The 27757-nt window shown below is 46.3% G+C and overlaps 2 protein-coding genes across 11 annotated transcripts in view; both read left to right on the forward strand.

Moving 5' to 3' along the window:
- The first annotated feature begins 428 nt into the window (after window positions 1-428).
- On the forward strand, window positions 429-16642 carry LOC144101697 (uncharacterized). Its single transcript, XM_077634831.1, has 7 exons — window positions 429-649; window positions 4603-4759; window positions 6296-6408; window positions 7978-8116; window positions 10459-10635; window positions 12302-12424; window positions 16433-16642. The coding sequence occupies exons 1-7, from the start codon at window positions 429-431 to the stop codon at window positions 16640-16642; spliced, it is 1140 nt and encodes a 379-aa protein (XP_077490957.1).
- A 4990-nt stretch (window positions 16643-21632) lies between these two features.
- LOC144100872 (uncharacterized) overlaps window positions 21633-27757 on the forward strand; it is a 44222-nt gene continuing 38097 nt past the window's right edge. For 3 of the 10 annotated variants that reach the window (XM_077633769.1, XM_077633772.1, XM_077633773.1), the window contains exon 1: window positions 21802-22173. The gene's annotated coding sequence lies outside the window, so the exon portion shown is untranslated. Of the gene's footprint in view, window positions 22174-25006; window positions 25155-27757 lie in introns of those variants that run through there. The other 7 variants (XM_077633774.1, XM_077633778.1, XM_077633779.1 and 4 more) reach the window with 4 other exon arrangements.

Here is a 27757-nt window from a genome sequence, read left to right on the forward strand (position 1 = left end):
TTCGGATAGATAAATATTATTGTTCATGTTTAAGAGAGCTAATATAGAATGATTATGCCTACATATTATTTTGCAAAAAAATTAGCGGCGACGGTAAACGAACCGAGAACAACTAGCTCAACGTGTGACGTAACGACCCCTTAAACCATTCCTGAATTAGTCATCGCGCACTGCTTTTTTGAAGCTCTACCCTAACGCTGTCTTGTTAATAGCCCTATACGTTAAATGAATTCATTGTAAGAGAAGGTAACTTAGCACGGGGTGACAGTCATGCCAGCAGACGAGATTACCAAGTGTGCTCGGATAGCGGTAGGGCCAGCTGGCGCCGGTGAGGATTAAACAGAGATCCTTGCAAGAAGCCATGTCCTCCAGCGGAGGCAATTGGGAAGATGAATTGTGATGAGGTGGTGGGGACTTCTTGCACAGCCATGGACCTGCAGCCTTTAGTATGCACCATGGGCCCCAGGACGAACTCTGTACACAAGTTCCCACCAGACGGCCTGTGCGAGTACATCTTCTTCGACTCAGTCGACAAGGACAACCGGAACCCGCTGGCCTTCCCCAGCCGGTGGGGCCAAGACCTACGCGTCTTCATCGACGCCTATAACCGGTACAGCACAACGGCTTTCGGCATCGGCTTCGCCTTCAAGTAAGGGCAAGATATCTTTAGTTATGACAATTGCACAAACAGAGCTGGAGCGCTGTGATAAAGCTCTTAATTTCATTGCATCCATCCGGTATCAGTGCCCGCCGTGGTGAAGTGAAGCGCGGATGCCACAAGGAAGCGGCGAACGCAGGCATTAGGTAGTCATGAAGCACTCTGTGAATAATAGGGCATGAACGATATCTGCAGTCAATAGCGGCGCACTCTTGAATGCAAGCGCAGATGACTAGTGCTCATGCGGTGGAGCAGGTTCTGGGGCAAGTTGGTGCATAGCTCGAGTAGATGAAGCACACAAGAGACAGCACACAGATAAATAATAACACGGGACAGGCGCTACTTGCAACTGTTCATTGAATTCAGGACCGGCTTATTATATAGTTAAGAGGAAGGCGTGGTGGAAGGGGAGACAACAATGCAACAAACAACAGATAAATGACACGTGCGAGGACAAGGATACTACATTGGAGTGTATAAAAGTGAACGAACCCTCTTGCTCATGCGGTATCCCAAGCATGCCGATATGACACACACTTGGGTGAGAAATCTCACAATTTTTTGTCTGCTTTCAGCGGAATACCTTCAACGAAGGCGAATCTGATTTTCACGCGCCGGTAGTTAGTAGCCGTGCCACTGTGATGCTGCTATGAAAATTCTGCTAGATGAGTGCGACGTGATACTTAATTTTACACGTTTTGAGCATGCATGGCTAGGGAGATGAAGCGATCGTTATACCATAGCACAGAAAGACACGAAAACGGACAAATGATAAGCCCATGTGTTGCCTTCGTGTCTTTCAGTGCTCTCTCCTAGTGCTGCTTCGCGCTGCTGAAAACGATGAAATGCCCGACAGCTTGTTCTATTCTGTTTACAATGCTTGATCAACTGAAATAGTTTAGTAAATAAACATAAAAAACTTCGATTTATAAAGACGTGAAAACGTGTTATTCTTAAGAGACCTTTTTCTGCCTCTATATTTCTGCCACGCAATGCACATTTTCGGATTTTCTAAGCAGCCCTATAAAATACATTTCCGTAGAAGTGCTGACAATGGTCGTCCAGCCTTGAGTTACCTAGCTGTTTACTAAGGAGGCTTAGCCTTTCGTACAGACCAAATGCACCTCGAGATTTTGCTTTTCTGGCGCCGCACCTATCTCGGGCGTTCGTGCAATTCAGAGAACAGCTCTTTCACAGCCAAGAAAAATTGTGCCCGTAACATTCATGCCGACATTTGCACAATGACCGGTGAAGTTTACGTGGAAGTAGGCTGCACTGCCCTCGACGCCTGTGCATATTTGGTGAGCGTACACGATAACCTCGTTACCAACCCCTTTAGTATTAATGCAACAGCATTGAGGACCCCGTTCAGCGGCAACCCCGGGGTCGGCCTGTCCTGAGAACTACGTGTGCACTTGCCACCTTGGTGACGTGACCTTGTGGTGTCATCACAACCAACCCATCGTTGCACGTGGCATCCTGGCCACCGGGTAATAAACATGCTTGCCACCCTGGCAGTTGACAGTTAAATTAGTGACTGATAGTGATAGGTTGCCCGGGCAGAGCAATCTGGGTTTCTCAAGCCCCACTCGAAACAGAGTTTTAAACAGCCGCCAGTTGGGGCAGTGGCGCCTCGCTTAACGTAACTGCCCTTAACAGAATAATGGCGTAGATCAAGTGACAGGACAGCAAGAGAGCACAAACACACAAATGATCTGTAGCACAAATGATCTGTACTATATGGTACGTATCCGTACCTCAGTCTTGTCGACGTTTACGAAAACTTGCATTAGTATTAAAAGCTGTTTCAGGAAGTATTATGAAGAAGTTTACTGATTAAAATGGCTCAAAACATCAACATTTATTTCAATTTTGTTTTTGCTCCCAAAAAGTGATCGAGTCTAATTGTAGAACCGTGCTTCTAAAAACACACAGAACAGATAAAGATAAAGTGAGGCTGGATAATTTCTTTCACAACAAGTTAAAATTTAGCATGCGTAAATATGGAACGTAGGTGGCCCGTTTTCCGTTTGCTGGCACTTGATGAATGTGGAACAAAATGGGTCCCGCTGTCCTACAATTACCCGCCGCGGTGGCTCAGTGGTTAGGGCGCTCGGCTACTGATCCGGAGTTCCCGGGTACGAACCCAACCGTGGCGGCTGCGTTTTTATGGATGCAAAACGCTAAAGCGCCCGTGTGCTGTGCGATGTCAGTGCACGTCAAAGATCCCCAGGTGGTCGAAATTATTCCGGAGCCCTCCACTACGGCACCTCTCTCTTCCTTCCTTCTTTCACTCCCTTCTTTACCCCTTTCCTTACGGCGCGGTTCAGGTTTCCAACGATATATGAGACAAATACTGCGCCATTTTCTTTTCCCCCAAAACCAATTATTATTACTATCCTACAATGAGGTAAGGGTAGGTTAGGCGAATTGTGATGATGAAAGAAAGAGCAGTGTCCTTTTCGGCGAAGCGATAAGTAAAGAGGACCCCTGTCGTTTGAAGGGCCCCATTAACGGTACCGTGTCACACCGTTTAGCTGGAGCTAAAGGTCACCTCTAGTTTTATTCTAAGATCATACACTTTCCAATGGTAGCCAGCGTGGACGCTTTGCTCTAGACATACGGCAGTCATATTGCGGAGAACAATTACGGAGGGATTTTGCTGTTCTAAGAGAATATGAGCTAGGTGGAGAGAATAGGACCAAAGAGGTTCTATGGTCGGCCATGTTTAGAATTTCTGTGGCAATTGGCCTGTCTCGGTTTTCACTAGACTATTTGTGAAGATAAAGTGCATAAAACATCGACAACAATCTCGGACGGGGTGGAAATTTGGTTTCGACAACAATTTTTTCATTGAGTCGGGTCGGGAGTGGCCACAGAAATGGTAAATCCACTGGTTGACGGTGACGAATATGGAACATGGTAAAGAGAAAACGCAGCACCCCTCATGGCAGTGCCTTTATGAGGGCTGCTTTTTAAGAGGAAGAGGCTAATGCTTGCCGCGTCCCGAAATTTTCACTTGCAAAAAAAAAAAAATGCTGCCTGTTCAGAGCCGTCATTTCCCTCAAGTCGTTTACAGATATGCCTCTGCTTTACAGTAAATGTCGATGTATGTGTGTACATGGTGCCAGTAAACGTCACTAATTGGACAGCATCAAAAGTTATGGAGTCAAAATGGGGAGCATTGCCATTTGGTAGAAGGAAGTGATGCCACCAGACCGGAGGTTCTAGAGAAGACGTTAAGAACTGTTAATGTCGTCGCAATGCCAACACAAAATAAAATTAGGTGCCGCTGTTAATTTTGTTCGTTCCTTACAGCCCCATCATCCGTTAATTTCTTTTACACCTTTATTCGCCCCTAAAGGCTGTGTAGAGAAGGTACGAGTACTATGTAAAAGGGTTGATTGCAGCATTTGAAGTAAAAGAATCAGTAAACAACAACGTTAAACAATACATCCAGGCAGTAATCTAAACAAAATACATTAGCAGCGAAAACAACAGAGTGCAAATATAGGGTGTGGAATTCAGAAAACAGCGGACACGAATCAGACGCACAGCGGATGCGAGACGCCAAGGAAAGAGAAAAATAGGACAACACGAAATAAGGGAAACGAAAAGGCAATGTTTCTTTGAATGTGCGGTTTTTTGCCACACGTCAAGTAAAATAAGATTCACTGCATATGTAACACTAAAGTGCTCCATTCGAATATGTTGCGTGGTGTAAAAGACTGCCAGTCAAGATGTTGGATATCCAAGTAATAAGCTTTCGTGATAATGTTGAGGACATTAGAAACTGTTAGGTGCTCCTGGAAGACCTCCTTAACAGTAAACCTGTCAAGTCAGGCTGATCCAGCCACAGTTAGAGTTATTGTAAAGGCAATTGCTTCAAGCCGCAAAGATGCGAGAAATATAATCCACATCTGGTGCTTGCGGCCGCGGTGCAGCAATGTGTTCACTGTGATACGTGGGTTCCATTCTGCCACCAATTCGTCACTGCTGGAGCCCTTCTGGGACAAGAACATCTTCCACTTCGGGATCTTGGACACGGACACGAGGAACATGGTACAGCTTTCCGTGAGCATCGCCATGAACCTCTTGAAGGTGAACTCAACTACGATCGCTGGCAGATCATTGTATTTATTTTTGCATGTATAAAAGAGTAATAAGCAAGTGTTATTATACGATTCTTTGAAAAATGTGGACATGTGGTACAGCAAATGGGACTTGCAAATTCACCGCAGTAAATCGTTGGCTCTAAGTGTAACAAAAACGAAATTTCGTGTTTTTTTATAGCGTAAACAAATTTTTGAACCAGAAATGTAGTAAGTTTTTCTATTTAGGCGGTACATTTATAGACACTTTAAATTGTTGTGAACACAATGATCAGAATTTTTGAATTAGGTCACAAAAGCTGCGTCTCTTAAAAGGGAAGCTGAAGCATGTGATGAACTCCAGGCGTACAAAGTGTAATAAGAACAACATTGAAGTAATTATCTCTCCTGAAATTTCGTCGGCTACATGACTAAAAATTTAGCTGAGGCTAAAATCTCTAAAAACCACACATGATGCCGCTCATCCTGTCTTGCAGGTCGCTAGCAGACCAGCTTCGATTTAACTCGCCAAAGGCGTAGCGTGACAGGATTTCAAGGACTTTGCAGTGGTCTATATTGTCATAAGAGAACTGAAAAGTGGGAGAGTTGGTGAAGATATAGCATGAAGGACAGCGCAAAAGGACCAAGACGAAGAAAGAAACAGACAGCGTTTCGTGTGTCTGTTTTTTCCTCATCTTGATTCTTTCGAGCTGAACATTATGCTAGTTGTAAGCCCTGCCAGCGACAAATTGTTCCCGGCCGTAGAACGCGTGAGTAGCGGCGCTGAAGAAACTGAGCTAGGTTCAACAGAACGAAATTTTTGGAAGCCGTGCCGATAGTCCTGAAAACTGCTTTTGAACACAGCTGCGAGTGAACGATTATCTCAAGAACATTACCAAATTAGGAGACATGTGGATATAGGCCTCTAGTTTCCAGCAGCAGTGCTGCAGAAAAGAACACGAACGATAAAAAAAAATGCCGGTAGGAAAGCTTTGCACTGTGCGAGAGAGCACTAGGCTAAACACGGTTCTGCAGATTCTCGTTAACAGCGCAGGTCTCGTTCAAAAGACATACTGTTAGAAGGACCCTGCATGAACGATATAAAACATTACACGACCGCTCCAAGAAGCTTAAACCAGAAATTCAAAAAAAAAATTCATCGGACGAGTGCTGGCCATACAAATGAAACAAATATAAAACTACGCATTTAGGTTCGTAGCCACCAATTGCTCTCACTTGTTATTTCTGGAAAACCTAACAAACCCTTTTTGCAGCCACTCATTAAACAGTCATTCGAAACTGTGTGGTGCAGCTATTGAAAATTTCGCTACGGAAGGCCCGAGTGCTGGACAACGCCTTTAGAAACTTTATGCGCCTTACGTTGTTTCCAGCATATGGCTGACAAGTTGTTGTTAAGTGTTGTTTTGTACTACGTTAAAACAGGGGTATCGTAGGGCATGGACTGCGAAGATTAATTCGACGCTGGCACATGCAAAGCCTCTTCCGGAAACTCAGTGAGCTCACTGCGACTATGACTTCGTTTCAGGTCCTCGACAGGGAAGTTCAGGTGCAGAGGCAGCTGGGTAACCCTTCATTCATTTTTTTCGCGGGGCTAATTCCTGATGACAGTTGGCTAAACTTCTATAAGGACATATTTACGTAAGTATTATGGCATGTGCAATTTATGCGGATAGAGATGAAAATCTGGACGCGAATACCTTACAACACGCGTATGTTAGGAGATTATTCAAAATGGCTTTGTGCAGGAAAAAAATATTGCTGGCGGTTTAACACTGCTAAACTCAAAGTATTTTGCGAAAGCAGTTTTTTTTTTTTTTGCAGTGGACACCACCACCAGGTACCTGAAAGCCCGATTGAGGTGTCCACTGACCCAGAGTGTCATTTATGCTCGTCTTCCGCTTTTTCATCGTCAGTGCCAATTTGCCCAATGTATACGCTGGCGGCCTACGCTCCAGTGCCGCGTTTCTGCAGCAGTGTTGTCAATGCCAATGCGTATTGCTCTGTAGTGCAGTGTTTCTGCGACAACGTTGTCCACGCCAAGGCATGCATTACACACCACTTTCACTGCCGCCACCTAGCTCAAAGGTCGAGTATTACTTTGATAGTAGCATTAGTGGGGGAAGGAGATGATGTGCAATGCACAGCGCGAGAGTGTGTTGCAGATTAACACGAGGCGCGTTCGGTTTCGACGACAGCCTAAAGTGCTCTCATACAGTTACATATAGTCAGTCATATACGCAGCGGCCTCCGACGCTGATCGGTTCGCGCCGCCCAGGGTTCGAATCCCAGTCATGGATGTTTATTTGATATATTTTTATTTATTACTTTCTCTGGGCACAAACTCACAAACAGCGTAAGCATACAAACATCCCAAGATCTTGTTTGGGGCTGACCCATCGGAATAATGTCTTCGCAGTAACACTAACACGACTGCTCCTTAGTTTCTAATATAATCATGCCCGCTTCTTGAAGTCACTTAAAATTAATTAATCGATTTTAGTTGAATAGGCGCCGAACGTAGACAATGCTTATTTTACTTTGGGTCCTCATTTCCTAATTTTAAGCAGCTCGAAAAGCTTAATTTTGAGCATCCTGTATTTTTATGACTTTACGAGCAGTCGCAATGTTGCTTGAGCTAATCATCGGCTTACTTTGCACTCAGCGTTTGCGTGCCACCGCCAAGTGTTCAGTTCTGAGCGACGCTGAACGTCCGTTGAAGTTGATGACGCGTACGGAGGGCTGCCGCAGAGCATCGATCTACGCTTCGTGTGATGACCCCCCCCCCCCCCCCCCCCTTTTTTTTTCTCGTGTGATTGCGAGGCAGGGGAAAGGCTGCGTGCCAGCTTGCGCAGCAATGCGGTGTCTTGCTCTGTCCAGGCAGTACACTTTGTGCTTTTGGAAGTACATCAAGGAATTATCAGCGGCGAAACTAAAAATCTAACTTTCGGGCTCTTAAGACTAACTATCCATGGTAGAACAGCGCTGAAAAGCACGAGGACAAAACAACCACGATGACACGAGCGCTCGTGTCGTCGTGTTTGTTCCGTCCTCGTGTTTTTCCGCGCAGTTTTATCATGGATAGTAGTAACCAACTTGCCCAGCTTTCTGTACTTCTTAACACCAAACTCGAGAAGTTTTACGGCCGGCGTATCCAGCGCGGATGAGAAAATGGACTGTTTGACATGAGCAGCCTTTATTTTCGCGCAGGACCCTGTACAAGCCGGACCTCTTCATCGCCCAGGGCCACTTCTTTTATGGTGACAACACGGTCCCGAACTGCCGCGTGATGCCGCCTACAGTGGTTACCCGGCCACCGGGCATTGACGATGCGTACCAGCACGACCTGGTGGGAACAACGTGATTTGACAGCATGTTGTAGTTACTTGTTGCCTTCTCAATTAAACGTAGTAGAAAATATCATAGAGGATGCGAGACATGTAAAGCAAAGAAGTATGTATGCTGTGGCGTGTTTTAAAATTCACGAGTGACTAAGCGATCGTGTCTGCAACTGAAGTTTAAACCAGTCTGCTTCGTGGGAGAATAAGTTCATGGTGTCCTTGGTTGAAAATAGAGACATGCGAAAGAAACAAGTAGGCAAGGACGGTACAGAGTTGAACCAGGTGATGAGATAACATTTTTTTGTATGGGCTGGCCACGAATGACTCATAAAAGAGCAAATTGGAAACTTTTGGTTGAAGGCTTTGCCATGCAGTGAATGCAATATGGATTGTAACTCTTTTTGAGTGCCCTTTCCTGACATTCCTATTTCAGCTCTTATAAATCACTGCAGATTTTAGTTGAACTGTGCAGTAAAAAATATTTTCATAGGAAAACAAAAATACATGAATCGCCGACCAAAGGCTTGTGTCAATAAACGACGTTTCGGCTTCCTTACGGAAGCCTTGTTCACTGAAGGCTTTACTAAAAAACCCGGCTCTCCGTGAGGAAGCCGAAACGTCGTTTATTGACACAAGCCTTTGGTCGGCGATTCATGTATTTTTGTTTTCCTATGACGCTACCACCTGACCAGACGAGATTTCGTCCAACCTTAGACTTCAAAATATTTTCAAATTGCTACTCGCTAATAAACAACATTGTTGGTGTGCTAACGCATTGTATGTTCAGTGTTTTGTGCTCATGGAACGTTTTGTCCAATTATGCATCGTTGTTATTCACAGTTGTGCCGCCCCGTTAACCGTTTTAATAACCACTGCCAGTAACGGAGGCGGCCGTAGTTTGTAGGCGTTAGAATGGATTGTTTATTAACCTTACATTTAGAAAAAATGAAGCCAAAAAATTCGAAACACAATAAATAATGATTTCATGCCCGCATTGAACTTGTAATGCGACTGCCACAGCTTATAGACGAGCACGCTTCTTCTTAAAAGCGTCGAGTACAGTGATCATAATGCGGAATGACACGGACCGTCAACCCCTAAATTCGAGATCACGTTTCTCTGAGCGCGCAGAGTTTGCAGGATGATTTCTTAGCACCCAGCTTTTGGAAAATTTGTGTGTAGAGCGTTTGTAGCCGCAAGCGCGGTCTGTGCGGTCGAACCACAGTGGTGACGGTGAATGCCTGCTAGACCACTGTGCATGAAGAAGACGCAGTGCGCCACCGCGACTTGTGGCCATTCAAAGTTCATTTCACCAAACGCACCAGATGCGCATCTGCTCATACCGCCCCTGCTTGAAATGCAAAGCAACACTCTGACTGCTTGCCGCAGCTGGGCCAAATTATGCTGTTAGCCTATGTCTAATTTCGGGGTTTTAAACCACAGAGTTTACAATTTTCGGCACTCTGACCTGGTCAGACTTAACTCGTAGCCGACTGTCACGCCACCTGCGACACTCATAAGTGCACAGCGGTGGCCTAAACTTTTTCATGGCTTGGAATAATAGCTGCATGTCGCCGCCAAGATCGAAATCCCGCAGGCGTCGATGTGCAAAAATTATTTCTTCTGCGTTCATTTTACAGGAAATTATCGATATTATTTTGTCGCGGTTTCTCCCAGGTGGTTCCAACCAAGAGTGGCAGCAGTATAGAGCACATCACACTATAAGTTAAGAAAAACCGACAAAGAAAACTGGCAGTGGCTTAACTTGGCTACCCCAGGAATTAAGCGAAAAGCAAGGACGCTTGCTTAAGCGTTTGAGGCTCGTCCATGGCAGCTCCGCTACACGCTCGCGACAGCCGTTCTATATATACCCACACGACCACTTGGCTATGACGTGGTATCACATCGATACCCCCATCGGATGTCATCACGTGGCTTCACATCACCCCATCGGATGTTCCTAAGGTCAAAGGTCAACCCAAATGTCACCCAACGCCAAAGGTCAGAGGTTAAACGTTAACTAAAGGTCAGGGGCCGAGGGATCGACACCATAACTGTAGCCCATATAGTCATACACGGCTAACGTGGTGGGGCTGAAGGTCGTTCAAGGTGATTCTCGACTGCTTAGCCTAGCGTAGTGAATCTTTTCGCTTCAACAATTTACGTCGACTAAAAGAGGTTAGATACTGCTGCCACCATTCATACATAGTGTACGATGAGTTTCGAAGTCCGACTGAATTCATGGCTGTAGACCATTGATCCGCAATGAATGGGGAAATTGGGTGCACGAGTTACAGAAACCTTTCGGTCGGAACTGCGCGCGCCTAAAAGACTTTGCGCTGTTTTCCAGAGCCTGGCGGCCGCCACCTTAAACAGGCTGTCAGGGCGAGGACTGTCGATTATCTGGGCGCTCTCGGTGACAATGAAGGGCCGTTGGACGATGGCCCTGCCAGTGCAAGGGTTCGATGATTTCCTCTCCGGCTGCCTGCACGACGCAAGCGCCCCCTCATTCGGTAGCTATGCTGAGGTGAGCTGCTTGTCCTGCACCCTATGTTTCCAGAAAGACATTTGCGGAGTTTATGTATCGGTGTACACTACCGGAAGCTCTTAAAGGGAGCACCTAATTTTTATTTATGAGACTACAGCTGCATTTAAAAAAAGCACTAAGATTTATCTACAACGCATATGGTAGGCACGTATGTGTCACTAAGCTACTAAGGCAATCTGAACTCCAGACGCTTCAATCCCGCCGCAAGTTACACCATTTAAAACTTCTGCACGGTATTATTAATAATTTAACAAACATTAATTTTGGCTCTTACATGAAATATAATACTTCCCGCCCAACACGCGGCAAACACAGCTCGACAATAGTAGTTCCACGATGCCAAACTAAAGCTTACCAGTTTTCTTTCTTTCCAAAAACAATATCAGAATGGAACAGGCTTCCGCGTGACGTGGTCAGCTTGACAACCCAAGATTCCTTCTTATCTGCTGTCGTGTCCCTGTTATAGACGCAGTGTGTTTGTTCATGCTCTTACTTTTGCATTTTTTTCTTAAGAAGCGCAGAGTGTTTGTTATTGCTTCTGTGCTCGCTTTTTATTTTGTGTAGCTTGCTTTGTTGCATTGCATTATATCAGCGATGTATGTTTGTTGCACTCCTGCCTTGGCTACCAAATGGCGGCTGGCAGTATTGAATAAAATAAAATAAACATTTATGAGTTTTTAAAACCGGGTACCTTCTCCATATGCCGCGTGATGTGGACATCTATTGTTCTCAAGGGCTTGATGTCAAGTGCACTAGCGTGCACTAAATAATGGAACACATAGTTTGCAGGCATGCCAGTAAGAAACACCACATACATATATTAACAATTATTTGGCGATGTCAGGTGTTAAATCAAAGTAATAGGCTAAAGAATTCATGTTAAATGCCAGGGGTGATCAGTGCTAGAACGAATTAGGTGTTCCCCTATAGGAGACCACCGAGAGCATTTCTCAGGCTAAAAAATCTCTAAGCTTCTTTAACAGTTTGTTCGCTGCCTAAGCAAAGGAAATGGCTAGATGACACTGCCACTATTTAAACCTACCTATAGAACCAACGCTTTGTAGATGAGGAAAAACTTTTATAGGCCCATGGACACCTCGTGAATTATGCCAGCATAATGCTATTTCATAATCAGCCAGAAGGAGTGCACCAAAACAAAGGCACTGCATATTACTTTGGCATAGGAACAAACTCAAATGCATGTAAATATCAAATATCCGATTGGCATCAAACTGGGTTTACAGTAGCGTCACGGCATTATCAACGACACACTCGGCGTCACTGTCCTCAAATACCGGCTCCCACAACCATTTCAAAACGGTGGCTTCTTTAGGATATAGATCATGGCAGTAACTTGAAGCAGGACACGATCTACTCCATAGATAAAGCACACAACGTTAACGATGGCACACGCTGATAAACCCTTTTCAGAACAGGCTAGTGATAGCGAAATCATTGATTGTTAAATGCAATTATCTTATGACAGCCCACAAATATACAGGGTAACAGGTGCTGACCTTGTAATATGTCCTGTTTTATAAGAGATTTTTAATGCAGCGTAATAAATATGGATGGCAGCTGCTATGATTTTTGCACTTGTTCTCGTTAATGTAATTGATCCTTCCGTCTTATCACTCTGTTCCAGATATGCAGGAACCCCGATTTCCTTCAGGGCAGATACAGCGATAAGTATGACGCCATTCTGGCTAGCCACGGCACAGCAAAAGTGCTGTTTGCCTACGACAACGAAGTGGGCCTGTGCAGAAAGGTGAGGCATCATGGCTCATCTTCGGCACTTAGGACTTATTAGGTGTTTGTAATGGTTTATTTTGCGCCTGGCATTCATATGAGCGCTGCACTCTCGTTCAGCTACCTTAGGTTTCTGAGGATTTGGTTCCCTGACTCGCATGGGATTAAATTTCACTTTCACCCGGTGTGAAAGCATAGTCTATTTTTAAGCGGATAAGCGCGTCAATAATAGATAGGAGAGAGAACCGTGAAGGTAAGTGTGCATTCTCGTCTGATCGCCGTGGGCGTGTTGAGTTCTAGCGTGTATTTTTTGTGCGCGGTTGCTTTCGTGCCTAACGATACTTGAGCCGGCCATGGAGTTCGCCATGGTCGGCGACCATGACATCGCATAGTTAGCTGATATGGAGTAGACTACTCTTTCCACAGTGAATACAAGGAAACCGACTCCATGCTGTCTTTTGCCACAACTCACTTGTTTGGACCCACGGCAGTCAAACTCCGAAGTTCTATAAAACCGTGGTTGCTAGCTAGCTATTTCAATTCAATTCAAGTTTATTTGCATCTATACATGTACAGATGACGGGAGTAAGATAAAAAGCCAAGTGAATTCGGCTTGATGGGGTCTCTACCCCCTGCAAAAATAACACTATACACAGTGAAGAGAACACGAACATACAATAATGTATAAACGAGAAAAAAAGCATTGGTGAACATTCGATAACTGAAATGCATGCGGGTAAAAAAATCAGCAATAGAATGCTGCAAGGAATTAAATTGCAGAAAACGTATAGTATAAAATGATACAAATAATACAGCCTTGAAAATCACATCTATTGCGAATGTCGAATTACAAATTATTATTTCAATTACGAATTCACGAGGCTTTTCACACACTCAGAGAGAAGTTCGAAGAACTTTCCGCGCGCTTCAAGGCCCGCGCATATTTTTCGACGCCTAAGGGAGGGCGCCCGCAAATCAACGGCGAGAACCCGCCTCGCTAATTTAGCTGTTTATAAACAATGATAAAAAAAACAGTCCTTCCGCACCAGAGGGCTTCCCCGCCACACACAGTCGTCGTGCCGTAAGTTTCGTGTGAACTCGCACGCACACGGACGGCCTGCCGTAATTAAAATGGCAGCTATGACACAAAACAGAGAAAATTGCCTACTTTCGCGTAGGTTTCAGCGCCTTTTTCTGGCAGAATGATATCGATACCGTTCAATACTTTGACGTTCATATTTACGAGCTAGCGTCATCTGCTGAAAGCCGTCTGCACGTGCAGAACTTTTTTGCACCTCCTTGGCGGCTCGTGCCGTGGTTCCTTGCACCAAAGCGGCTCCACGGCTGCAGCCAAATCAGTCGCGGACTGCGGTGCAGAGGGCGCTCTGAATCGAGGGCTTTGTTGTAGCGCACCATGACACGGTGCAGGTGATGCAGTGAACCATAGCTGAATCAAACGCAGCTTTTATTCTCCTCGAATAATTCTCCTCACTATAATTTTCCTTTGCCTTTCACCTCCGCCGGCTGCAGATAGCAATAGCCGCGGCTGGCGACATTCTTTCCTTAACTTTTTTCTCTTTAAAATAAACAACTACCAGCGACACCAACCTACACACACTGGTGTCTCGATGCGCACTGCCTTTAGCACTTCTCGTACGAGTAGCGCCCTCTCTCGAGCACCCGGGGTGTCCTTAGTTGAGATCTTAGGGCAACTGGATTTGGTGCTGCCCCTAAAGTACTCACATCAACCCCTATGGAGAACATGTCAACATCTTCTTCAGCCTGACTACACCCACGACAGTGCAACAGCCTCACCCATGTCTCTCCAATTAACCCTGTCCTTTGCCAGCTTCGTCCCCCCTATGCCTGCGAACTTCTTAATCCCATATGCCCACCTAACCTTCTGCCGCCCCCTGCTACGCTTGCCTTCTCTTGAAATCTACTCCGTTACCCTTGAGGAGCAGAGGTTATCTTGCCTTCGCATCACATGCCCTGCCCAAGCCCATTTCTTCCTCTTGATTTCGACTAAAATGTCATTAACCCGCGTTTGTTCCCTCACGCACTCTGCCCGCTTCCGGTCTTTTAACCTGACACCTATCATTTTGCTTTCCATGGCTCGCTGCGTTGTCCTTAACTTCAGCTGAACCATTTTCGTTAGCCTCCCCGAATCTTCCCGTAGATGAGTACCGGTAAGTAACAGCCGTTGTATACTTTTTTCTTGAGGAATATTGGTAAACAACCTTTCATGTTATGAGAGAACCTGCCGTATCCACTCCACCCCGGTCTTGTTCTGGTTATTAATACGAAAGCATTAGATAGCTATGTTGACGCCGGAAGTGTCCGCAAAATGTGTCGCTGGAACTTGGTCCCCTGGGACGTCACTAGTCACCTGTGACTACTAGTGACGACTAGTCACTGTGACGTCACATGTGACGTCTTCGGTCATATGACGTCATTAGAATAAAAATAAGAAAAAAATGCGGTCTAAGTGGGAGTCAAACCCGGGCCGCCGGCGTGCGAATGACGGGACAGGATGACGCAAAATTTCAAGAGTGATGACATTTCACCAAAGTGATGACGTCACACCCGATCTAAGTCACAATCACCGCCGCGCGCAGATAGGAGAGAAGAGGAATGATGGAGACAGAGACGCGCGGCGCAAAACGGCGTCCACCGAAGCGACGACGCTCGTTTGAGCAACATATACTGCAGGCGCAGTCGAAATCTGAGCGACGTCATCACGTGTTGACCTCAATGTTGTGGCAGTATTCGCGAATATATTCAGCCAAATTTTGAGTAATCTTTCGTCGTTCAGCTTACCGGGTGGTGTCATAGCATTTCTTTTTGCACATAGCTTACATGTTTTTGTCAAGCGATGGAGGAGCTATGAGGACTGCCAGGGCGGCGCAATGAAGGCCGAACGGGGGCATATGTCTCAAATGGGGATGATCGGGATGTTTGTGGGCCGTCTACTTGAGGCTCACGTAGGCCTTGTTGCAGAGCACACATGAATCCCAAAGGGGCTTGGGTGCGCTGCCTACATCGGGCCGACAACGGCTGACACTTCTTAGCCCCCATTGTGCGCATGGGTAGGTGGGACAGGTCGAGTCTTGTGCCATACGGGCTGAAAAGGGTATTTCAAGCTCATGTGATTCTTTTGCCTAGCAGGTTAAAAAGCCTGCAATATTCCACCGCCCGTTGGCCCAGTGCACCTTGACACCACTGGTCTTTAAGGGGAACAGAGTGGATTCCAAAAAAAGGCACGCGTATCAGGGAAGGTAGAAAGTTAGGTAGGCTGATTAGATTACTAAGGACAGGGTTAATAAGTGCACGCTGGCAAGTTCCGAGACCCCGCACTAACTATGGCCACCAAATGCTGTCCTACATACTACCAACACTGCTGAATTCTCCTGCTGTATAGCTGCTTTCATATGTTTGTATTACAATATATATATATATATATATATATATAGTCAGCTACAATGATTTTTATGTGAACTGTTTGTGAATTGTTATGGCCCAATATACCTTCTGCACTCTATGCCTTGTAAAGTTGTAAAGCAGCGCTGACCTCGTCAAGCCAAGTATGACTCTCTGTCGTAGTTTTCGTTCCGCAATTCTGGGATAAAATTTGATTTGATTTGATTAATTACAGAGACATGGGAGAGGCCTTAGCACTGCAATGGGCGCAGTGAGGCTGCTGATGCTGATGCTGCTGATGATGATGATGTTGACCTTGACTTCGTCAACCTTTTCAGAGTTATTTCTGGAGCTTTTTGTTACCCGGCACGCTGTTAGCCTAGCTGAACATTTTAGCAGTAATACGCCGTTACCTGTTTTTAGTATTGCCAGACCATTACTGTGGTTCTCTCGATTTATTTTCGTTTTATGAATGACCGTTTTTAGAGTTGGCGAAAGTGGCCTTAAATACGGAGATCATGACGCTACAGGTAATCTTTACTCTTGACAATGGCGAAAAACCTAGCCTTATCTTCTCTCTTTTATTTCTTCTCTTCATCCCCTGCAGCTGTGTCGCGTGAAGTCTCAGCGTCTGTTATTACCTTTCGGAATCGCCGTATACGATTTGGACTACGATGATTTCTCGAACACGTGCTCGGAGACGAACAAGTACGGGCCCTTCTCGCGACTTCACGCCATCCGGGGCATCGTCAACTTCTTCAGGACGAGGTTCAACCGTTTCACAGAATTTACGGCCTGCCTGCGGCTCATCACGTGACATACCTTCATTATGAGATGTCACGGGGGCTATAATTTCATTGTATAAGAATGTGTTTGACGAAGTAGTGAATATGTTGTATTAATATTGTTTTTTTTTGATGAATAGAAAAAAAGGAAAAGACAGTGTGACGATACAGGCGTCTAGCCTGAACCGGAAGGGGCCACAATGCTCGCATGCTAATCGAGAAAGGTGCGTGAAGGAAAAGAGAGGGGATGGAAAGGTGAAGGAGAAGGTAAGTTAGAGAATAATGAAGTCTATTTACAAAGAAAAAAGAAACCTGCAGCCAAGTCATAAGCTATCGTGCAGGCCCGACGCCCTCGAGAAATGAGCCGATGGAGGCGAAACCCAAAAGGCGCCCGTGTGCTGTGCGATGTCAGTTCACGTTACAGATCCCCACGTGGTCGAAATTATTCCGGAGCTCTCCACTACGGCACCTCTTTCTTCCTTCCACTCCTTCCTTTATCCCTACCCTTGCGGCGCGGTTCGGCTGTCCACTGAGATAAGTGAGGAAGTTACTGCGCCATTTACTAATTGTTCAAAACCAATTTTCATTCTCTTTTCTAAACAGCAATATTTAACGCTTCTCTGAGTTGAAAACTTGAATCACACACCAGGCTAACTTCCGCATTGAAGCTAAAGACAAATAATTCTAAATATTTCACGGCCTATACGCCGTATAGACATTAATGTCACGGTACGTTTTATTTGGCGCAGCCAAGCAACTTCAGTACCTTCGCACAGCAGTGATGTAATGATAGTCAGCCAAGAAGCATTATTCGATGAACTTAAGGCGGTGCTTTTTCATCCCGTTAAACGTTGCAAGAAACTTCCCCATTCAAGAGCAAAAAGAACGCCGGGTTACAACGCTGTTTTAAAGTTTTAAAATTCTTGCGAAATTTAGGCTCTGTTGTCCCTTTGCGGATCTTATGGACTTCTTGCAGCTAACCGATTATATCCCCCCCCTCTTTTTTTTTTCATGGAGGCCTCTTAGGCGTGTGAGCAAAAATCACAAGATAAACATCTCATTCGGAGGGAACGGCTCTTTAGTCATGGATTTCGCGGAAGGACCCCAATACGAGGCGACGCAGAAGTGCAGAGTCTAGGAGACGCCGTGCACAAATGTTCGAGGAATAAGTTCTTTGTGACAACCAAAATGTCAAGCATCAATCAACGCACCTCCACAAAGAGAAGCGGATTAAGAGATCTTCATGCGTGCATTCATCCTGCGACATTTTCTTTTTTAACATACGTGTGTCCGAATGACATGCCTGCAGCTGTGTACATCATCACAAGGTCTCAATGCACCTGCCCTTAGGATGAGTCTCATATGTGAGCGTTTTTGTATTCGAGTTTCGCCTTGGCAACGGCAAATGGCTCCGGTGAACCACGAATAAATATTACGTGCACAAAGACGGACACAAACGAAATGCGGACAGGGTAATTAGAAAATAAAATTCGCACACTAGAACGGCGTGCTGCAACTTCTTAGCCGCAGACTGATTTACCGATGGTTGGTGCAATGTAGTGCCAAAAAAATGTGCACCAGCTCACAAGTTTCTATAGTTCATAACCGCATCACAGTGCAACCACTACAGCGGCCGGCATTCTGTGGCTAAATTTTGTGAAAAATGCGAGGTGTTATAGCAAATTTCAGGAGAAAACTTCCCTTGGTTCCAGTAAGCATTTGATTATGGATGTTTTCTCTTGCTGTGCAGAACTTCTCTAACTCTACTGAAGCATTTGTATATCAGCCATGGAGACGAAGTCACTTAAATATTAAACGTGTGTGATATGGGAAACATATAGAATTATGTATCATTTCCGTATCTGCTCTGCATTATTATCACCTACTCTGTATTTATTGCGTGAATGGCAACATATGCCGTTTACACGCATTCCAATCTTTATCATCGTCATCATCAGCCTGACTACGCCCTCTGGAGGGCAAAGGCTTCTCCCATGTCTCTCCAATTAACCCTATCCTTTGCCTGCTGCGCCCACCGTATGCCCTCAAACTTCTTAATCTCATCCGCCCACCTAACTTTCTACCACCCCCTGCTACACTTGCCTTCTCTTGGAATCCACTCCGTTACCCTTAAGCACCAGCGGTTATCTTGCCTTCGCATTACATGCCCTGACGAAGCCCGTTACTACCTCTTGATTCCGTATATATTTTGGTAAACGCCACCCTCATGTAGACTGTAAATACAGCGTTTGAGCGTATGGGTTAGTGCAGTATTTTCTTCACGTTATAACTGAAAAACTGAGCTGTAGAATTCTACTTTCGTTTAAGGCCTTTGACAGGACCCGACAAGCTGGAAATCACCAAGATCGCAAAAAAAAAGTTTGCTTATTACCATCATATATTGGCAATCGGCGAACAGAAACACGCCGAAAAAAAAGCGAAAGTAAACACTCAGAGAAATTGCAGTTTAAAGATCTTGTCGCGCTTTAAATTGCGACGTTGTATTATATATTCGGTTTATTGATATACAAAAGGTTGCATAGATACCACATGTGGTGGCGAGATGCTGGCATCCTGAAGTGGTCACATGCCTTGCGGGATATACCCGTGTGGATAGCTTAATGCGCTCGTGCGCACCACTGCTTGCATAAACACCGCGCCATAAAATGATGAGTACTCGGCGGCAGTAGCTCTGGAATATAAGCACATTCATTACTCTTCGGAAGCACTGGCGCTGGTTGGGCACTGAATGGGGCTGCATGAACAACTGAGCGCACATAACAGCTTGCTGCGTTTGTGGGCGTTACTAACTACTACCTAAAGGTCTCGCCACAGCTGACAAAGCTTGCTAGACGCTCCTACAGGTTTTACAGATTGATATCTGCAAGCACTGGAAGGAAAGAAGATGCAATGATGCATCACCAAGGTATCAAAGCATTGCTCTCAACTAAACTACTGGCGCACTACGACGCTGCACTGTCGCTGCAGCTGTCGTGCAATGCGTCTTCGTACGGCCTCGGCACTGTGCTGTCTCACGTTATGAACGACGTCACAATAAAACCAACTGCTTACGCTTTTATGATATTCTAAAAGAACGAAGAAGACTGCAGCCGGACTAGAAAAGAACTCCCACCCTTCGGGGAAGAATTTAATTTCTTGGTTTATGATTAATCACTCACTGTTAACCAATAAATCTTATACATTAACTGGTATAGAATTCACTTGTATACAACCTCCCACTCCAACACACAACAAAACATTTGTTTCCACAGTTCGAATCCTGCCGCTTCTCACTGCAAGGGGGTGGAGGGGAGGCTGGAGAACGTAGTCAAGTGCCTGTTCCTTTTATTTCTCACCTCCTCCATTACCATGCATTGATGGAAAAGTAAAGATTGTTATTATTATAACCCCTCACAGTTATTCGGCCGAAGCACCCCGACTGTGCCTGCAACAAGTTTTCAACGCTGAAATTTCTGTTTGCCAGTACGAGCCTGTATAGAGATCGTCAGCCGACGGCTCGGATATGGACTGTTTTTCGCGACTCTCGATTTGAAGCTAGCCATGCGGAGGACTGTTCAGATGAGACGTTTTCTATTCTTCGTTTAGTATCTCAGCCCACCCCAAACAATGAAATGGACCGCCACACTGCTCGTGATCTTACTCTCAGACATTTCACGGTTTGCACAAGAAAAAGTTTGCGGTCGCTTTTGGTCGAAAAGATATTCAAAATTTTTTTTGGACACAGCTGGCAGTGCATGAAGGATGTTTCGGACACAGAATACAACTGAGTGATGCCGCCAAAGCTGTAACACCTCGTCATGAAGGGGCACCATGCACAATTGGCCCTCACGTATCGCGCGGAACAAGGAGTTGACCAGAGCTATGTATGCGGGGTCACCGTCGAAAGACCTAAATAACTGAGCCAGATTGCGCTCATCGAGTCAAAAGCAGTGCAACGTGCCACAAAACGCAACACTGCACCTGTGGTCTTTGCCTGAGCAACCGTCATCTTGCGTACAGTGTCGCTCAGTATAAAAGGGAACATGCGAGTGCGTGGCCGCCACGCACCGCGAGAAGCTACCACCGAAGGCCGGCAAGAATCGGCGACAAATGCGCATACACAGTAAGCTTGGTCGGCTGCTTTTTCCGCGCGTAGAAGCAGATAAGGTCGAAATGTGGCAGCTTACGGTACAGAGTCAGCGCCGTCTTCGAAGGGGAAACATTGACATCATAACTAAACACAAAAACAAGCTGTGATGCCATAAAAATAAAGCTTCGCACGCCTCGAAGTTCCTTGCGGCACACGAGACTAGAGAGAGGAAAGGAGACACAATTAGCGCAGACCACAGACGCCATTGTTCGGTAGTCAGCTCTTCTCTTTTTCCTTTGCCCTAACCTCGTGTGTCACGCTGAATTGTAAGGTGCTGATGCACCGACAGGGCCAGCTATTCTAATTCATGAGTGAGCGGTACATTCTTAGCTATATTTATAGCTTCTTGTTTGGCAGTCGTTTTTCTGGGCCCGTGTTTGAGGGTATTGTGACAGAATGCGGGTATTGTGACAGTTTGGCAGCGGTGCGCAAACGGAAAACGCGTGGCTAATTCCCCCTGCTCTTTTCAGCATAAAACGTCAACATTTCGTCACACGTGCCCGAGCTTTGTTGGGCTACGTTGCGCAGTCATTTCCGCCTGGACACAGCTGTTTTCCTGCGGTGCCTGGGCCGCAATCGGCGTCCAATCTGCGCCCGACAGCTGTCTTCTGCGAGCTTCAAAACAGCGACACTCCTGGATCTTCAACAGTTTGGCAGCGGCGCGCAAACGAAAAACACGTGGCTAATTCCCCCTGCTCTTTGCAGCATAAAACGTCAACATTTCGTCACACGTGCCCGAGCTTTGTTGGGGCTACGTTGCGCAGTCACTTCCGCCTGGACACAGATGTTTTCCTGCGGTACCAGGGCCGCAATCGGCGTCCAATCGGCGCCCGACAGCTGTCTTCTGCGAGCTTCAAAACAGCGACACTCCTGGATCTTCAACAGTTTGGCAGCGGTGCGCAAACGAAAAACACGTGGCTAATTCCCCCTGCTCTTTGCAGCATAAAACGTCAACATTTCGTCACACGTGCCCGAGCTTTGTTGGGGCTACGTTGCGCAGTCACTTCCGCCTGGACACAGCTGTTTTCCTGCAGTACCAGGGCCGCAATCGGCGTCCAATCGGCGCCCGACAGCTGTCTTCTGCGAGCTTCAAAACAGCGACACTCCTGGATCTTCAACAGTTTGGCAGCGGCGCGCAAACGAAAAACACGTGGCTAATTCTCCCTGCTCGTTGCAGCATAAAACGTCAACATTTCGTCACACGTGCCCGAGCTTTGTTGGGGCTACGTTGCGCAGTCACTTCCGCCTGGACACAGCTGTTTTCCTGCGGTACCAGGGCCGCAATCGGCGTCCAATCGGCGCCCGACAGCTGTCTTCTGCGAGCTTCAAAACAGCGACACTCCTGGATCTGCAACAGTTTGGCAGCCGTGCGCAAACGGAAAACACGTGGCCAATTCTCTTTGTTCTTTTCAGGTGAGCGATTTGAACAGCCTTTTATTCAGTGAATACTTTGTTGCGCACTGCTGCCAAACTTGAACATTTTCGTATTTGTTTTTCTGCAGTTCTTCTGTCATGTCGAAAGAAAAATAAATCATGAAGGCTTTAGAAGATTTCAAACGTGAGATGAGTGCTGTGCTGCGTTACGTCAAGGATAGCCTGAAGTTCTGCGGCGACACTTGTGACGAGACAAAAGTTATCAGCTCTGATATCAAGGCGCTAAAAAAGGAGATTAGTGATCTTGTAAGCTCCAATGAAAATCTTGAGCTGAAAACAAACGCTTGGCCCAAAAAGTGGTAGAACTTGGTAGATATGGTAGAAAGTGGTAGATATTGAACCCAGAGAAGTAATCGAGGAACTTTGCGAGGCCATCAATGAACAAGTTTCTATCGCCTACTTATACACGTGTCACAGAATTCCCACAAGTAGTAAAGGCGATATCAGCATTTTGATCCGCTTTGTCCGCCGAGATAAGCGCCATGCATTTCTTTCTAGGGCTAGAAAAGACGGGCTATCTAAGAAGGACCTTGGTCTCATTGATAGCGGGCACATCTATGTCAACGAACACTTGACTTACCGTAACAAACTGCTGAGAGCAACCATTGCCCGTAAGAAGGAAGTAGGCTGGAAATTTGTTTGCACGAAGGGAGGCAAAGTTTTTGCATGCAGGGATGAAACATCTGACACAGTAAAAATTTGTGCACGGTCTGACCAGAGTAAAATGACCGAGTAGGCATCCACATCTTTATCAGCTGGTGACTGGCCAGTCGTTTACATGGATTGCCCGCCCCACTGTATTCTTTGGGATGCTTCTTGCTTTAACAATAAGTTTACTCCTCTCGCAGAAATGTTCTCTGCTATGCATATTAATGTCCGCAGTATGAAGAACAGACGCGACTTTGTAGATATGTTTCTTGGGTCAATAAACCGACCGTTTGATGTGCTTTTGTTTACCGAAACATGGCTTACAACACATGATGATCATCTTCCGTTCAAAAATTAGCAGTATCATGGCCTCCTTCGTTCGAATATGAGAGGTGGTGGTCTTGCCGTGTATGTAAAGAGTTGTTATCCACAGTGTGTGTTAGACGAAATTTCTGTAACAAATTCTAATGTTGTGTGTTTAGCCGTATCTCTGTCCAGTGTCATTGTAGCTGTTTTATAGAGACCTCCAGCAGGGAACAAACTACTTTTTTTTTTCAAGTTTCTTGAAAGCTTACTCTTGAACCTCGCCAATTCCCGGTTGCTGTTTGTAATAATGGGTGATATTAACATTAACCTCATACACGATGATCACAGTACGCGCGAATTTAATAGCCTTATAGCATCTTATGGCTGTTAAGTACTATAAACATACCTACTAGAATTAGCGTTGCTACAGCTTCCCTGCTGAATGTTTGTGTCACAAATGTGGTGTCTCCAGAAACGGAATCTTGCCTGTTATCTTCTGAAATCAGTGACCACATCCTGTTTTTTTTTGTTTTCTTCCAATGAAACGCATTGTCAGTACCCAAAAATGTCTCTAGGGTAACTAGGGTCATTTCCGATGAAGATATCGCGAAATTTATGACTGTTATTCAGAATATGTGTTGGGAAAGCTATACAGCATATCTGAAGTCAACGCGGCGTATACTGCTTTTCTTGCCAAGTTCATGGAATATTATATGCTGCGTTTCCTGCAATCGAGGTAAAACACAACTTCCGAAAATCTAGAAAGTCGTGGGTTGATAGAGTGGCACATAAAAGGATACGTATTAAAAATAAAATGTATCGACTTTCTACGTACTCGCAATGCAGCCCTTTTTAGAGAGTTGAAAAACTTTAGGAATAAACTAAATAAAGACCTCAAGTCTGCAAAAACAGCTTACTATACAAAACGGTTCTCCAGAATTTATAAGGACCGCAAGAAATTTTGGAGTGAGATAAACTAACTATTAAACAAACACAAGTGCAGGGACAACTCAGAAATCGCTGCATCTAATTCCCAAGCTAGCGGAACTCAATTAGCTAACACCATAAACCACTTCTTCATTGAAGCTGGCAAGCCTACATTAGATCAAGCTCTCTCTAATGCTCCTATATGCAACCTCATTGCCACTCTATTTAGTTGCTGCCTGTGATCCCACAAGGAGTAGCTACCTACATTCGGAAAATGAAAAACAATGTCTCAACAGGCCAGGACAACATCAAAGCGGTACCGTTGAAGTATTTGTCTGCATTAATATGCGAGGTTCTAGCGTATATTATAAATCTCATGTTCACAAGCTGTGTGTTCCAAGATGAATTGAAGATTGCTCGTCTTCATTGCACACGCTTTCACGAAATGAAGCCTGCTGTGTAGCCTATTTTTTAGGCGCGAACAAGTTCCAGCAAACGGGACGGCGATGCTCTGATCACACTGTGTTTCAATTGACGGATCAGACTTTTGTGCGCAATTTGAGGAGCGGACCAGGATTGCTCAACACTACAACTTTCCATCGAACGGCGCCAGCGTCGAGAGATGTAAAGGTGCGAACACTTGTTTGAGCTTGACACCAGGACCTTTCACTGCCGCCCTCGTCTGCGAACATGTCGTCCCCGCTTGCAGCCTTCCGTCACTAGGCGACTGAATTCTGTGTTGTGTGCGGCGCTGTCTGCTTTTTTTATGGTTATGCGAAAGTGGTTGAAGTCTTGGTGACTTATGAACTATGCCTGTCAAGAAGGCGAGGCTGTAGGGCTTTCTTCCATGTTCTGTTGAAAAGAACATATTTTTGTCTCCGCGTTAAATATCATCGTTATCACGGGAGATGTTGGAAAGTTGTCATCACCAGCCGCGCCAGCACGGTTTGACAACTCAATACAGCCCATATGAGCGGCCAGTCTGAAAGCATCTTGTTGCTAACCTAGAGCAGGAGGGCCATGCCGCTTTGTCCTCGTAAGTAGGCATCGTGCCGCCGGGTCTCCGCCTGCCACGATAGGTAAGTCGGCGCAGAGAAATGATTTTAGTCCAATAGTGGTACAGTACCTTTGTATTTATATTCAGCTGCCTGTTTTAGCAGTAGCTTTAATGCACTTTCCTCGGTGAAGTGCATTTATATGGTCTGGAACTAGCGGGATGGTACCTTCCTCTGCGTATAGTGTTTTTGTTCTTCTTAACAATGGGTGTATAGTGTTTTTTTTCAGCAAACTTGGTAATTGCTGTTACGTGAGGGCAAGCCAATGAACTAGACGGGATGACAGATGGCGATGATGTGATTTACTGGCGGAGGGCCTAACGCAATCACTCTCCCTGCCCGCGCCACCTCCCGCTACATTGTCTTCTATTCCTTCACATCACTTGGGGCCACCGAGCAATCGTCCCGATCGCGCGAACTGGAAGAACGGAAGTTACGATGAAACGCAGGACGTGACGATGGGCGTGGCAGGAGGTATGAACAGAGAAGAGAAAATGAAGGTCTTGCCGTCATGATGAAAGAGAGGAGCAGATGATGAGCGGGTGAAGACAGGCCCGCGAAGACTGAAGAGCCACCAGTCTCCGGAAGTCAACGCCGAGGCCCGTGGACACACCCGACAGTAGGGGATGGCATACTGTGTTCTCATGGAAGGTTGGGTGGTCAGTGCTGTCTCTGGTCAGTGGTGGCGCTCTCGGTTCAGTGGGGTCGTAGGTCGTCGTATCTTCTAGGTTCTCATGTATGGGTGGGCGGTCAGTGGTGTCTCTGGTCAGTGGCGGTGCTCTCGGTTCAGTAGGGTCGTAGGTCGTCGTATCTTCTAGAATCTCATGTATCGGTGGGCGGTCAGTGGTGCCTCTGGTCAGTGGCGGTGCTCTCGGTTCAGTGGGGTCGTAGGTCGTCGTATCTTCTAGGTTCTCATGGGTGGGTGGGTGGTCAGTGGGGTCTCTGGTCAGTGGCGGTGCTCTCGGTGAATTGGGGTCGTAGGTCGTCGTATCTTCTAGATTCTCATGTGTGGCTGGGCGTTCAGTGGTGTCTCTAGTCAGTGATGGTGCTCTCAGTTCAGTGGGGTCGTAGGTCGTCGTATCTTCTAGGTTCTCATGTATGGTGGGCGGTCAGTGGTGTCTCTGGTCAGTGATGGTGCTCTCGGTTCAGTGGGGTCATAGGTCATCGTATCTTCTAGGTTCTCATGTGTGGGTGGGTGGTTAAGTGGGTCTGTGGTCAGTAATGGTGCTCTCGGTTCAGTGGGGTCGTAGGTCGTCGTATCTTCTAGCTTCTCATAGGTGGGTGGGTGGTCAGTGGGGTCTGAGGTCAGTGGCGGTGGTCGTCGTGTCTTCTGGTCGGGACATAGGGCGGGACATGGGGCGGGACGGAGGAGCGTGTCGGCGTCGGGGCACACCTGATAGGATAGGGGAGCTACTAGCACTCCACAGAAGACCTCCATGATGACAGATGACGATGATGATATGACTTAATGGCTGCGGGCCTAACAAAAGCGCTGTCCTGATGATGATGATGATGACGTCCTCAGGCGTAATCCTGCCCACGCCACTGCCCACTTCATCGTCCTCTAGTCCGTCACAATACCATTGCAACTTTGTCTGATGGAAGCACTGGTTTTTAGGAGGGTGCTTCTTACAGCGTGTGCTTCCTGTGGTAAAATGCGCAAATCTTTCGCCTTTTTTGTTATAGAACCGCAGTTAAGTGAGATTTTTGTTCTTGCAATTTACCATGCACATGAGGTCTGCCCTGAGAGCCTGCTCATAGCACTGGCATCTAGTCTCACGTCGACATCGGCTTGCCTTGTATGACTTCACAGCTGTTACGGCATTTCTTAGTCTCCACCCCGCTCCCTCCTCAGGGGAGCGAGCCATGTAATGCGCCGAGCGCTCCCGACGTCTGCCGTTGGATATCAGCCATTGAACTTGCAGTGGAAGGTAGCGCTTTGCTCTTTCTCAGCAGATGGCGTTTCAATTCGTTCTTCCAAGTGTTTTTCGTCTATCTTTGGCTGTAGATTTCAAGCGGGAGCATTTCTTCCAACGTCATTCCACTATGCCTACCGAGCACGATTGTCTTTGGTGGGACTGCGCTTTCATCACTCTACTGCAAGCACGCCGTCGCCCATCCTATCGCCCGCTGCGTTGGAGTGGCAGTCTCACCACAGTGCCAGTGAGTTAGTGTCGCTCGCACGCCCACCATCTTGGGCTGACTCAACTCCCGGCTCCCGAATTCCTAGGCTTTCTCTTTGAAGATGAGATGACCCCTGTCACTGCGGCTGCCGAGTGCTGCAGGGATGGTGGCAACTCCTGCTGAGCCGTAGGCCGGGCAACTTTCTGAGGAGCGGGTTGTCGTGAATGTCGTCATTATCATTATCATCATCACCAGCCTGACTGCGTTCGCTGCAGGGCAAATTCCTCTCACATGTCTCTCTAATTAACCCTGACCTTTGCCAGCTACGCCCACCCTATGCCTGCAAACTCCTTAATCTCATCCGCCCACCTAATCTTCTGCCGCCTTCTGCTACGCTTGTAGCAGCAGCAGCGGCTTTTCGCAGCAGGAGCACCACGAGCCGCCGAAGATGACGCAGAAGTGCATGCAGCCGAATTGAGCTCCCTCCTTGTGCGGCGTCACGC

The sequence above is a fragment of the Amblyomma americanum genome, chromosome 8 (assembly GCF_052857255.1).
Source record: "Amblyomma americanum isolate KBUSLIRL-KWMA chromosome 8, ASM5285725v1, whole genome shotgun sequence".
Taxonomy (NCBI): domain Eukaryota; kingdom Metazoa; phylum Arthropoda; class Arachnida; order Ixodida; family Ixodidae; genus Amblyomma; species Amblyomma americanum.